The sequence below is a fragment of the Pteropus medius genome, unplaced genomic scaffold (assembly GCF_902729225.1).
Source record: "Pteropus medius unplaced genomic scaffold, Ma_sr-lr_union100, whole genome shotgun sequence".
In the NCBI taxonomy this organism is placed as follows: Eukaryota; Metazoa; Chordata; class Mammalia; order Chiroptera; family Pteropodidae; genus Pteropus; species Pteropus medius.
In genome coordinates this window covers 12,750,933-12,765,313 of record NW_024350926.1, presented here as the reverse complement: position 1 = coordinate 12,765,313, position 14,381 = coordinate 12,750,933, and the positions used below count along the sequence as shown (strand labels likewise).

The 14,381-nt window shown below is 51.4% G+C and overlaps 1 protein-coding gene across 2 annotated transcripts; it reads right to left on the bottom strand.

Annotated features, from left to right (window-relative positions):
• Window positions 1–464: 464 nt before the first annotated feature.
• On the bottom strand, window positions 465–13,627 carry CA2 (carbonic anhydrase 2). 2 transcript variants are annotated; one of them, XM_039841965.1, is made up of 7 exons: window positions 13,387–13,627; window positions 12,244–12,441; window positions 4,859–4,977; window positions 3,770–3,862; window positions 3,257–3,319; window positions 2,060–2,215; window positions 467–1,160 (listed from the first exon to the last, which is right to left on the bottom strand). In XM_039841965.1, exons 1-7 carry the CDS (start codon window positions 13,418–13,420, stop codon window positions 1,041–1,043), a joined length of 783 nt encoding a protein of 260 aa, XP_039697899.1. In that variant the 5' UTR covers window positions 13,421–13,627; the 3' UTR covers window positions 467–1,040. The 2 variants fall into 2 exon arrangements, with proteins under 2 accessions (XP_039697898.1, XP_039697899.1); XM_039841964.1 differs by lacking the exon at window positions 13,387–13,627 and having other exon boundaries at window positions 465–1,160; window positions 12,244–12,840.
• Window positions 13,628–14,381: the final 754 nt, after the last annotated feature.

The window sequence follows — 14,381 nt, the reverse complement described above, 5'->3', positions numbered from 1 at the left end:
CCAAAGACCCGGTGAAGCAGGTGCCTGCAGACACAGGCGGAGGCCCTGGCCGGCCCAGGCCAGCCACCACGCGGCAGAGGCCGGCACGGATTCAGGGACATCTTGCAGATCCAGGCCGCTCCCCGGTCACCCGGCACCATCTGTGTGGGGCCACGCGGGAGCGGAGATAATAAATCTAAAACACTGCTTGAACCAGACTAGAGGGAGAGGCCACTTTGTTCCCCAGGGGCATAGATTAGCTGGGTACGCTCTGCCTTCTCCCCCGGACGCGCGCGGCAGAGGGCCTTCAGGGTTTTCCTTCTGTGGGGACGCCTGGGACTGTGCGTGAGCCAAGGATGATGGCTCGTTCTTCATGGTGAGTCCACACGGACTGTGAAAACAGATGTTTGCTCCGCCACCATCACCCACGGCCCAGCATCAGACAAAACCGCCCCAAACAGAATTCCAGATTTTATTAGAGAATATATCTAAAATACAACATTTATTAACTTACGATATATTATCTGGATGGAAATATACTCTGTATGACAACTATCGTTATGACACCTTTTACCGATCAGACCTCATTTATACCTCTGTGATTCCAAGTCACTGAATTATAACAGAATTCACATTTAAGATAACTTTGCTACAAAGATAAAGAATTTTAAAGTTTTTCTTTAATGTAACATCTTGGAGTCGTGTACATACATTTTACCTGGCTTACGTTACACGGCTCACTTTATCTCATGATACCGATTTGTGCTCAATCATCCTACTTTCCTATGTTTATTAAAAATAGCATTTTAGCTCGAGTGCTTCCCACCCACGGGCTGCGAACAAAGCCAAGGTACGTTTTCCATTCTTTTTGTGAAAGGCCACCCTGTGAGCAAAGTCCCGGTCCCAGCAATTCTCCAAGCATGACAATGGGTCTGGCTCTTCAGTTTATTAGCGATCTCGGCGGGGGAGGGCTGAAGGGTCAAGAAGCGCAGACGCGGAGCCACCAGAGTCCAGAGCGCCCGGTGGGTCGGCGCTGGGCGGAAGGGCCATCCCGCTGTCCCTCACTGGAAGGACGCCTTGACCTGCCTGGCGTGCAGGGGCTGAGGCGGCCGCCAGTTGTCCACCATGAGTTCCTCGACCTCGCCCTCCGCATTGAAGTTAAGTTTGCGGAACTTCAGCATCTAAAAGACAAAAGATTAAAAAATACAAAATAAACGTTCCACAGCAGCACTGGCTTCTGCGCTGGCGTCACTCGTCTGCAGCCGCGGGCCCGCGCGCCAGCGCCCCACGTTCGCCCCGAGTCCCCGTCCCGCGCCCTCGCACGCACACGCGCGGCCTTCACCGCACCCTGGCGTGGGGCGCACGCGCTGCTGTGATGCGGCTGGACTTTCTCAGTTACCTCCCGTTTCCCTTTCCTAAGCAAACGTCGGAAGCCCAAGAAACACCTCTGAGAGGTAGCATGACGGTGACAACTCTAGATGGGAGTTGGGTTTTGTTTTCTGCCCCAGCCGCCCCCGTGACGTCGGCTCCCGTCTAAGTCCACGACTGCGACCCGCGCGCCCGCCGTGACCGCGGCGCAGAAAGCGCACGGCGCGGGAAACGGAAGGCGCCGGGTCTGGACGCTGCGGCCCCGGGGGCGCGCCCCCCACGGCCTGACTGTGCCCCTCGCGCCCCCCACGGCCTGACTGTGCCCCTCGCGCTGACCTGACTGTGCCCTCGGCGCCCCCCACTGACCTGACTGTGCCCCTCGTGCCCCCAGGCCTGACTGTGCCCTCGTTGCCCCCACGACCTGACATGTGCCAGCACTGGGACCTGCCTTGGGGAGGCGGCCTTGGCGCCCAGCGTGCTGGGAGGCAGCGCCTCAGCCCTCCCACTGATGTCAGTTTTACTGCGTGAAACACACACTGCCTGAGGCTCTGGGGAACGACAGCAGGTGTTCGCCCGAGGCTCTTTATCTGCTCGGCCCGCGGGCGTGGCCTGCAAGGCCAGAAGCAGCGCGGGAGGGTGGCCCGAGCCTGGGACTGGCAAGCCGAGCTCCTGCGGGGTCCCGCCCGCACCCCCTGCGGGTTAGGGAGCCGACCTGCTCGCTGCTCACTCCGATGGGCTCCCTGAGCACAAGCCAGGTGACGCACTCCAGCAGCGGCGGGGTGGTCAGCGAGCCCGGGTAGGTCCAGAAGTCCAGGCTGCCGGGAAGGAGGCCGCGAGGGTCGAAGTTCGGGAAGTCGGCGCTCTTACCCTGGCGGAGGCAAACGCACAGGTCAAAGGAGTCCGCGATCGGAGGCGGAGGAAGACGGGGAGGAGAGCCCCACATCTCCCCCTCGGAGCCCGCACTTTGAGAGAGCTCTACCTGCACCAGGAAACAAAGCAGAAGGGCTTCACGGGAGACATGAGACTTGGAAATATGGCTCAACGGATGTGAGCGCGAACCTGCCTCCCGCCCCTGAGCCCAGTGTCGCCGAGGCCCGTGCGCCTTGTCACGCGAGGCAAGATTGCCTTCTGTTTTTGTGGCTGAATAATGCTGCGCTATAGCTGTCTATGTCGCGTCCTCTTTATGCGTCCATCCGCTGGGGGACACTCAGCTGCTTCCGCGCCCGGGCTGCTGTAAACGCTGCTGCCGTGCACGTGGCGCCTCTAGAGATCTTCGCGACTTGGGGTTTTTGGGTCGGGTTTGTTCTACGTGATTCCAGGGGGCCGAGCTAGGAGCGACAGGTGAGCGCTCGGGAAGTCAGGCCGCTCCAGCTTCACAAAGCCAGGGCTGCCACTCGTGATGGCAGCGCTTGAGCAGGCGACCTGCACGCGGCTGTGCTGTAGGGGCCTGAACCGCGGGCCTGGCGAACTCCACGAGGCCACAGAACAGAAACGGCCGAGGAGCGGGGTCTCACCCACCCTGTTCTCCACGGCCTTTCCCAGGTCCTGCCGTGCCCCGCACCCAGCGCGTGCGGACAAATGCCCGCTGCACCGGTGAGGGGGTGGCTGGACCAGATGGCCGCTCAGCCTCGCGGCGCTCACGAGGGTCTCCGAGTCGTGGATGCGGACGGGCCACTGGGCGGAAGCGGGGTTACATAGCAGAGAAGGCTAAACATTAGACCGGCATCTGGATCAACGTTTGGATAACGAAGAGTTAAATATGTAGGCAACATTTATTTTACCTCCATTAACGGCTCATCCAAACACCACAGGTCAAACCCGGACTACTCCAGTCGATCAAAAGAACTTTCCAGAAAAATGGGGTGTGGGGAACCGGCGCCCTACACAGGCGGCAGCAAACTCGACGTACCTTTGTTTTAATGGAATCCAGCGCATCGGTGACCTTCTGTAGGCCTGGATTAGCATCGCCGATCTATGGGAAGACAGGGGACAAGTACGCCAGGTGGGACTCCTCCCGCTTTGACGTAAAATTCCTCCAGAGAGTGAACCAAACTCCCCACTGGTTACTTGGCACCCATGGGTCTCGGTCGGATTACACCGGCACTGTGACTTCCCCCGTGCAGACAGCCGCCCTCGGCCTCTCCCCTGCAGTTCCCCCGGAGCGACCCTCTTGAGTGTCGCCGGTGACCCCCAACTGCCAGAGCACAGAACGCTGGTCAGGTCGCAGGGTTCTGCACTATGGTCCGGAAAGCCGGACGAGAAAATGCTCAAAAGCAGTGAGGAGGGAAAGGCCGGCCTGGAATCATTTCAGAGCCAGCGGCGTTTCCCAGGCTCTTGGCGGAATGTTCTGTTTGTTACAAATGTTCTGTCTGCTTCATTTTTCTTGAAAACAGGGGAAAAAAGAATCCGGCCATTCACTAACCTTCAGAAAAACGCCCAGAACAGCCAGTCCGTCGGGGTGCTGCACGGCTTCTCGAAAGTCCTTGTACTTGGTGTTCCAGTGAACCAAGTGGAGCTACAGCAGCAGGAGACAAAACACAGACAGTGACTTCCCACAAAAGCCGGCGGACCCTCCCCAGTGATCTCTGCTGCATAGCTAGAGACAGGAAGGAAGCGGATCTTTTTTTTTTTTATTTTAATTTTTCAATTTGGGTTGACATTATTATTTTCAGGTATAGAGAGCAGTGGTTAGACATTTACATAATATACAAAGTGATTTCCCCCAATTACTCTAGTATCCACCTGGCACTATACATATTCATTACAATATTACTGACTGTATTCCCTATGCTGGACTTGATGTCCCATGACTACTTTGTAACAACCAATTTGTGCTTCTAATCCCTTGCCCGTTTCCACCCATCTCCCCAAGCCATCTGGCAACCATGAGTTTCTTCTCTATCTGTGAGTCTGTTTCTGTTTTGTTTGTTCATTTATTTTGTTCTTTAGAGTCCACATATAAATGAGATCATATGGTATTTGTCAGACATATTTTGCTTAGCGTAATACCCTCTAGGTCCATCCATGTTGTTGCAAATGGTAAGATTTCATTTTTTATGGCCAAGTAATATTCCCTGTATATATGTACCTCAACTTCTTTATCCAGTCATCTATTGATAGGCACTCAGGTTGCTTCCATGTGATAATTTTAAATATAAACGTTTCATTCTAATTATCCACTGTTTGGCACAGTAGCAAGTGATTCCATCAACAACTCTAAGACAAGGAGTTGCATATTCTGAGGGAACGCACAAACTCTATTTCTAGATTTATAAAACAGGATCCCCCATTGGGTCATTTACTTTGTGCAAACAGTGTCCTTGGAGGTGGTAGGAAAAGTTTTGCAGAAATTAGCTGTAATACCACGAATAAAGGTGACAAGCCCATGTGAAGTTCTTTTGTAAAAGAAGTGGTCCCCTTAATGTGAGTCGAATTTACAAAATTAAGCTTTTGAAATTAATGCCAAATATCACTTCACGTTTTCCCTTGGAAAGAAAAGAGCGTGTCTTACCTCTGCCGAGTATTTCTTTTGATTCACAGTGTGCTCGGAACCTTGCCCGTCGGATGAGCCCCAGTGTAAGTGGATCTGAATCAGTCTGTAAGTGCCCTGGAGGGGCCCTCCCGTCAGCACTGAAAGGTGAAAAGACGTGCGTGTATGTGTGCACACAGGTAAACACACACCTACCCATCTGCGAGCACAGGAAACACACACGCTCCTAAATATCACCATTTTTAATCCGGTTTTATCCTACTAAAGTTATGCCTGGAGCAATATTTTCGACCCGAAATGAAATCCGGACTCAGGTTTGGTCCAGTGCTGAACGACATTGTTTCGACAGTTTCTTCCCTCGTGTGTGTCAGGTGCCTTCCCGTGGGTCTTCCCAGCACAGTGACACTCCCCTGCCCGCTGTCCTTCGGGGCGTGCCGGGCGCTGGCCAGGGTGCTGCGCGCGCACCCCTGCATACGTGGGGGCTTGGCGGCGCCCCCGGCCCTGCGCTGGAGCTTCCGAAATGGAAGCATCCTTGGTCATGAGAGTGCCAAATCCGATTTTCCAAAGTCTTTGGAATTCGGGTGGTCGCCGCTGCTAACCAGCTTGGTTCCCTTAAAATGCTCTCTTTAACCTCTCTGACCTGGATTCCCTCGTCCGTAAAATGGGTGCGATCGCCCACGGCCTCCCTCAGACTTCACCGATCGCCCACCGCATGCGCTGCGGAGCGCTGGCTCCAGTGTCTCCCAGAACTTAAGATTCTAACTTCAAAAACCGCCCCACGACATTGACGGAGCCGGTCCCAGTAAAGTCAGCACTGGAAATGGCCACGCGGGACCACAGTCTGTCTGCAGATGATTAAGGAGTTGTGTCTTAAGGGAGGATTAAAATAGAGATCACTGCTTCCCCGCCCTCCCCAAAACTTATACGTGTGGATGGGATTTAACCGATATATTTTAAAGCTTTTAAAACAAGTTTAGTCCCACTATTTCAATTTTATTTCTCTAGACCTAGGATTAAAACACATTCCTATAAGTGTATTTTATTAGCTTTGGTTTATAATTCCGGAAAATGATGAGCCCAAACTTACTTTGGCTTTGCAAAACAACGGGACAAAGTCTGTACCTGCAACCAAGTTTGCTGACTTGACTTCATCTAAATATGCTTAAAGGGTAGCAACACTTCTGCTCAAAGAAAAGCTAAAGCCACAGGCAAGACATTTTAGGGGAGCCTCCGGCTGCCCGCTCTGCCTTACAACAGGCCAGGAGAAAAAAAAAATGGAAAAAATTATAAATGGTGTTACATTATAGATCTGTTAAGAAACATTCATTTGCATGTGTTCTGATAAAATCATATCTCCTGAAGTTTAAAAATAACACCGTAAAAGTTTTTTTTTTAATCTGATAATTCTATAAGGAAAGAATTAGCCTTATTCCCCCAAATAAGTTTTTTAAAATGAGAGAATTCTTATTTTTCATGAAATACCCTTAAAACAAAATATACGTTTATGAAATAAATTGATATTGAAACTAATTCCTTTATAATAACTTTTTAAAATCGTTGAGTAGCTGATCATAAAAACCATTTGTAACATTGTTAATTCTACCAAGCGGCAAAGCAAGCTGCATAAAATCATATTAAGCATCTGTGATAACTGATCTTTCTAAATTTATCTCCTCTCCCTGCGAAGAATAATTATGAGAATCTTAAAATTAAAAGAATAACAAAGCTTGTTGCTATTTCTTATCCTTATTCATTCCCTTACAGACCCTAAGATTCCATCCTAATTTACTTATTTCAAATAACATTTAGAATTAGGCAGGAATGTGTATGAGCTTTTATTAAATAATAAAATGATTAATCGTATTTGTGCTAACTAACCCATTGACACCAGATACCTGTGTTTTAGCTCCTACTAAAATAAAACTATGTTACTAGGTAGATTGGAAGCCCGTTGTAATTTTTAAAAATTATTAAATTCTTAAGGTTTAATCGCTTTCAAAAGCAGCATTTCTGGTCTTCTTCGACTAATTGGTTGTTTCTCAGCAAATGGTTAGCGCAGAGTCTAGTCAATGAAGTCTCTCAAAAACATTGTTATAATAATAAATTGCCATAAACTTGAATGAAGGTAGCATCTGTCTTTTTATTTGAAAAATAGAAAAGACAATATTTGGTTGAAAAACGGGAAGCCGATGCTATATTCCAGATCTATTTAGTTATTTACTTGTTTTGGTTGCCACATACTATTTTCTAAATGACTCCAACTTAGAATGAAACCTGTTTTTCCTAATGCAAAAATAATTTTTAAAGAGAACAGAAACTGCTGGCGGCATTTATTTTATTTTTTTTCTCTGTAAAGGGGCTCTGCCTTGCTAGGGGGTCTGAAGAGTCAGTGATTTACTGTACCACAAAAAGAAGTCCCACAAGGCTTGGAAAAAATAGAAATGGATTTTCTATTAAACTTAATTTAAATCCAAATCTCAATACCAAGTGGTCCAGCTGACTGGACAACCCTCAGTTGTATAAACTATATATATAAAACTCAAAATAAGTACAGAGTATATTATAATCTGGCTTCCTGTACAGATTACATGGAAAAATTACACAAAGTATATGCTACTTGTGAAAATAAGATGTTCACTCCTGACGTACTAAAATAAATCGGACGACCTAGACAAACCAAAAACTGAAAATTTATCATTTAAAAAGTTTTTTCTTCCTAATCATCTTATTACTACTTAATACAAGATGCGTCCAAATAACAAACTTAAAGACCTTCACGGATGTCAGTAATTTCTCTTAGATCCAAAACACAAATAAACTATCCCCAATAATCTATTTTAAAATTAACATGGAAGGGCTCTCCTATTAATGAAGTAAACGAATAAGTCCACTAAAAACAGAAAACTCCCAGCAGGTGAACGGTCTTCTCCATGAATAGCTGGAAAATTACTAAATCACACATTACCGCTTCGCTTTTTTGGCAGCAGCCAAGATTCCCAGGGCTACACGCTAAAACGAAGGAAATGAACGTCGGTGCAGACAAATCTGAGAAAAAAGACGCCCACATTTCCTCTTCTCTTAAAGGAGTGAAATGTTTAGCTGTCACGTTGAGTACAGTAAACACCATTAAAATCCAAGAGAACACGCGTTTTTAGTTTCTGGCATATGACAATTACACGAGAGGGAAAAAAACCAGCCTCTGGCGTGAACATCATTAAATCCAGCGTCCGGCCAGTGGAGCCGGCGCTGAGGCCTCCCTCTCCGGTCCTGCTGAGTACGTGTGACAAGCCCTGTCTGTCGCTTGCTGTTCTGTTTCCTTTCAACCTAAGGTGGTTTGTGGGAAGGATGTTTAAAGCTTCAAAAGCAAGTCCCTGGAAACCAAGGACTGGGCTAGTGTATCACACAGAGTCTGCCTGAACTGAGCCCAGTCCCTTGTTCTTGAATTGATAAAAAAAAGATAAAAAAATTCTAATCTCTAAAAAAAACACAAAAAAACAAAGCAGAAATAATGTGAAGGGTGGATATGGGTTGACTCAAGGTTCCGGGCAATAATTTTTCAATGATATTTGCCTCTAACTCTGTAATAAAGCAAAAGCGTTTTAAACTCATTAATAAAAGTTAATAAGTTAGCAGGAGTTAGTAAACTTGACCGCCATTCTTTTCTCTCAGAGAAAGCTCATAATAAAAGATCTCAAGCAGGGAGAGTTATTTTTTAATAGTAATAATTAAAAAAAACCTAACAGGATTAACAATTTTTCATTAATTTAAGGAGGTTTATTTTTAAAGGAATTTGGAAGGTTGATGAGAGCTTTAACACAAACTGCTAGTTACAGCCTATTAACTCCGCATTTAAAAAGAATTCTCTCAAGCTGAAACATAGCAATGAATTCTGCCAGCTCAGTTCCTGATCCCCAAGTGTGTTTAAGTTCTGGTAGAAGATAACATTTAGAACATATTTGAAAATCTGAGTCTATGAGAAGTTCCAGAAGGCTGAAATCTCACTAAGGGGGGTGGGGGGAGTGAGTAGGGGGAGAAAATGAACCGAAGGATTTAAAGTAGAAAATAAGTGGCAAAGGACATCTAAAAATGTTAACAAAACACAACTAACAGAAAGTAATGTTAGACTGTTGATTTAAAAAAAATGGAATGACCAAAATGAGACATTATTTTCAGACTTAAGTGTGCAGAAAAGCACATCGGTTTTTTGAAACATGGCATGTACACACATGTGCACACACGTACGCACGCGTACAAATGTTAGCTGTGGCTATCGTTCAAAGAGACATCCAACCCCCACTCCTAGGTGACTGTCATCTGGTCTCACTGCAGCGAACGGGGAAGGAGACGACCAGCAAGCTCCTTGACCTCAGGCATTCTGTCTCTTCATGTTTGTTTTAAGAGGGTTTGACTAGAGGTATCTCTACCGTTTCCTCCAAGCTGAGAGTCTAGGGTCTTTAAAAAAAGGTCTAAAGAGTGTTTCTCTGAACGGTAGAATTGTTTTTTTTTTTTTAATTCTGCAAATGTGTTTTCCCTTAATATCTGTATTTAATATAGTCTGCATTCTAGGGGGAAAAAAAAGCCTCCTTGTTTAACCAAAACTACCAAAAATGTTGAGAGAGTGGACACAATTCTGAAGGAGGCTTTTACGGGTAAGGACGGCAGTTCCCTCCACCGTCCGCTCCTCCCCTCTTACTCTGCCTCCTGTTTACCCGCCCCCTTGCCCGCCCACAGCAGGCGCTGTGCAATCTCAAGTCCCCATGTCCTACCTCCTCTGCCCGGAGGCCCCTCGGAGCCGCCCGGAGCCGCCCGGAGCCCTCGCGTCTCGGCCTAGGCCTTACTTCCCCGGGCCTGACTTACTCAGGCCGCTGCCAAAGTCTCCTTGCGTCTCCATCGTTCCTGACACTTCCTCGTGGCACTTAGCAAAGTGACTTCCAGTCTTTGTACTCAGGCACGCCCGTTGTGGGCTCCGGGTCCGGCGGGGGGACCCGGCCTCCTGCCCTGGGTGCCTAGCTCATCACGCAAAGCATCGTGTGAGTAAGGACTTTTTTTTAATCTAAGAACTAAGTGAACAATATATCTGTCTCTAAAACCATGGGTTTGAGCCCCCAACTAGACCACCTGGTTTTCATGTTTCGCAACCTAAACGTGGCCACCTTTCATAATATGCCACGAGAAGTAGTTAGAAAATGTGCCTGACTCTCCCATTAGTCACGGCTCGTGCAGAAATCCGTCGGAACTTGACAGATTCATGGTCGGATGTGTAACTATAGAATAACGCCATGCAAAATCAGTACATGCTTTCCTGCGACAAATGGGACGTGCAGGGGCACAGAAAAATAAAATTTTTAAAAACCCATCAAGTGATGAGAGGTAATCTTACAGTTCATTCAAAACTTTCTTTAGAAATCTTATCAGAGGCATGAGAGCTATAGCCAGTGAAAACTGTCAGATGGTGTGTAGACATGACAACAGCCACGGTCCCCTCCTGAGGCACGTTGCGTGCCGGGCCCTGGGCCAGGCGCTTTGTGTCCACTGTCCCAGTTAATCTGTCCTCTGTGGCGCCGTGCTACTGTCACTCCAATTTTACAGTTAAGAAAACGAAAATGTAGAGAGGTCGGGTTATTGTCATTCCCTGGGCCACCGGGCTACTTGGTGGCAGAGCTGGAACTTGACCCCAGGTCTGTGTGACCCTGGTCTATGCTCACAGTTGCCAGATGAAATGCTTCAAGTCTGCTTCCCGGTGACATGTAGTCCTGGAACAATCTATGTTATGATCAAATTTATAAGGCGCGCAGAGAGTCACCTCGTCTGATTCCATTCGTTAGACACTTGTTTCGTCATTGTTCTCGAACAGACTTGAAGCGCTCGGTTGGCATATCATTTTATATTGGATTCTGTGCAGCATCCAATGAGGCGTGTAACTTGTCCACCCACTGAAAACAATGATTTTACTAGCAACGCCGAAACATACATTCGATCTGCCTCTTAAAAAAAAAAAAGTTGACAGCTACAGACTAAAGTAGCTCGCTTCTTTCTGTTTTTAGATAACTAAACATAAAATTATATAGCGTCCTTTCTATACGGGCAATACTGCCCAGACCTTTGGCCTTGTGCTATGATGATCTAAACACATCACCTTGTTTACGTGAAGGAAAGGCATTATTTCCCTTACATTCAACTTAATCACTGGACCGTTGTTCCTTTGGAGGGGGAGGCGGGCTTGGGGCGCGACTTAGCAGAGCCCTCGAGGACCTGTCTCCTCCACTCAGTCTGATACTCGAAATCTGGTCAGTCCTGACACTGTTCCAGGATGCGCGTGCGCGTGCGCACTGGGCTGTTATCTCTGCATGATCCTCCACCAAACTGTCTTTCGGAATCGCCATTTCATAAAGCCAAGTGTCAAAGGTTTTTCGAAAGTGGGGGGGGAGGGGAAGAAGAATCGTTTTCGAGACTGCACTGAATCGCTGGATAGGTACCGAAAAGGAGGAGCCCGCCTGCCTGACGGTTAGAGCTGCACGTACCCGTCTGCGCCGGAAGCCGCCGCGGCCGAATCCCGACAGCCCCGTGCAACGTTTTCCCTGCGGGGTCTCATTCTGCTCCAGGGCCCCGACCCCCACACCGCCCGCAAGCCTGATGAGTTTGCATCGCGTTCGTTCAGTGACCTTCAGAGGAAAGCTCTTGGGAAAATAGGTCACTGGCAATAAACTCAACCCCGGGCAAAGAAGGCCGCTCCGAGGTCTGAATGAGGGTATTCTAGTTCTAAATATGAAAAAAAAAAAAAGCATGCGATGGCATGCTGTCAACAGCTCATTACGAGGAAATGATGGTAACTGGTTTTGTCTGTAACGGCCCAGTGATCTACCAACTCTAAAACGTCTTCATTTGTGGAATGAATTTCTGCGTAGACACCGAGATACACTGCCACCTCCGTCACCCCAGCCCAACGCCCAGAAAATATCCATAAGTACGATGTTTCCAAGAGTTTCAGCATTTTAAATTGTCAGGTGCTCATCACTGCTGCCTGACTCAGATAACTTTTTACTGCACAGGCATCAATTCTGGAAAACACATGTTTTCGAAAGACTCTTAAAATTTCCGATTTTGCAAATCCCATCGCTGCGGGCTTTCCTGCCAGGGGACCTTGCCTCCGGTGACTGCACAGGCTCGCCTGCCTCCCTTCCCCAGCGCCCGGCACAGACAGCAGGGCGTTGGGGGAGACGCAGCCCCGTTCACCTCGGGGTGATTGGCCCGCTCCCGGGGGCCGGGCCCCTGTGCAAGTCCCCGCCCGGAGCAGCACTTCCTGGGCTGGGAAGGGGGCTCCGCACTGCCCCCCCCCAGCCCCGCCCCGGTTCAGGTGGGAAACCGGCTACTGGGCGAAGGGCGCCGGTTATTTTTTAAACACTGACCTGCTTTGTCCTGGGAGTCATCAAACTCCACGTTGAAAGAGTGACCATTATTGAGGATCCTCCGGGAAGTCGCCTGCTCGTAGCTGACACGCAGAGGCTTCAGCGAGGAGTCGTAAACGGCCGCTTTGGTGTCGATATCCACAGGGGACTGGCGCTTGCCCTTGGCAATGGGGAAGCTCTGGTGCCAGTGCTCCGGGCCTGGGGTTGAGAAGGGACGCGTGAGCCCTGCTGCGGGGAGGGTGCACTCGCGCCCCGCGAAAGGGCCCTGGCTCCGCTCGGCCCAGTTGGGGCGGCACCACGCAGCCGCATCACCTCCGGGGAAAACACGCCGTGCCTCGGTTTCCCCATTCGCGCTCCGGTGGGATAAGGGCATCTACCTCGTAGAGGCTGCTGTGGGGAACTGGATTCCATACGTGGCGAGCTCTCAGAACGAATGGCGAGCACCACGGCAGCATTAGCTATTTTCACGCTCCTTTTACAGAAATGCAGCCACCGAAATGGGGCTGACACTCAGGGGGCCGCGCGGCCGGGACGTGGGACGTGCGAGCTCACTGAGGACACCCCGGCAGGTCCGGCGTGCTCCCTGCTGTTCTGGCGCTGGACGTCGGGCAGCGACACCCGGCTGCCCCCGCCCCCTTCAATGGCCAGAATCTCCGCTACCTGGCAAGCCCCCTCCCCACCAGAAGGCGCATCTTTCTCTTGCGTCCGCTGGCTCCGGAGAACCCAGAAGCGTGGCGGGCAGAGCCGGGCTCCTGGTCACCCCCTATCGTTGGAGTCGAGAGGCGAAGGGAAAACTCAGCGGTCAGCGCGGTGGGTTCCAACCCGCCCCCGAAGTGCCCCCGGGCGGCTGGCGCTGGGAGCCTCAGCCACAGGTGCAGCTGAGGGCGGGGCGCGTGGGGGAAGGGGGTCCCCAAATCCTCTGCCTTCGACACCGAACGTTTCGCCTTCCGGCCGTTCCTCGCGTCTCCTAGGTCCGGAGAGGACCGTGTCCTGCTCCGGACCCGGGGCTGTCCTCGCGTCTGGCGCGGAGGCTGCGCGCCCTCGGGCGCGGGGAGCGGGGCGCGGGGCGCGGGGACTCCGGGTGGCTGGGGGCATCGCGCGCCGCAGGTGCAGGCCGGGCGGGCCGGGCGCGCCCGCACTCACCGTTGTGTGCGCCGTACCCCCAGTGGTGGGACATGGTGGCGCGGCGGGTCGGCAGCGCAGGAGTTGGCGCGGGTCCAGCGGCGGCTGCGCGGGGCGGCACGGTGTGTCCGCGGTCGCCCCGTCACCGGCTTTTATAGGCTCCCGCCAACTTGGTGCTCGGGGGCGGCCCGGGGAGGGGGCGCGGGCGGACCTGGCGGCGGGGAGGTGAGGGCGGAGGTGCTGCCCCCGCGCGCAGGGCGGGCCGGGCGGGGACAGCGCCCTCTCGGCGGCGCCCGCTGCGCTCCGAGCGCCTCTCCCGCGGCCGCGCCCGGCTCCCTGGGCGGCACCGGCTCCGGGTCGCACCGGGCTGCGGGGCGTCTCCGCGCACCCTCCCTCCGGGGCGCAGAGTCCGGCGGCGGCACCCACTGCCCGGGCCCGGGGGCCCCGCGCCTTTCAGCCCCATTGTGATCGCATCCCTGGCGGCCAGCGCGCCCCGCCCCGCCCCGGCGGCCCCGCCCGCACCGGGGTCTCAGCCCCGGCGCCCGCCGTCCCCGCGCCCGCGTCCCCGCCCCGGCCGGCGAGCGCGGTCAGGAGCTGTGACCTTGGGGCGAGCCGGGATGCGGTCCGCGGGCGCCGGGAGCCACGCGCCCCCCGGTGGCCGGCCGCGGAACAGAGCCTCGCAAGCTCCGGCCCGCGGTGTTGGGGCGGCGACGCGTCAAGGTGTCTGTAAAACGGGGCTCGACCTCGCTCTGGGCGCGCTCAGGTTTCCTACCACCCCCGCTTGCCCCGCCAACCATCAGAGTGGCGGGAGAGAGCACGAACTCCACATCCAACAAGCAGACCAGCTCCCTTCTCCTCGGAAAAATGCTTTTCAGACTTCGAAATGTAGCTCCTAAATGTCTGTGTTTTTTCATCACTAGTCACATTGAAACTCTTCTCTAAGGAATCAAATCCCTCTTGCTTGGAAGAGGACTTGAGGAATTTAGATATTGTTACCAAGTTTCGCTTTCAAGCAG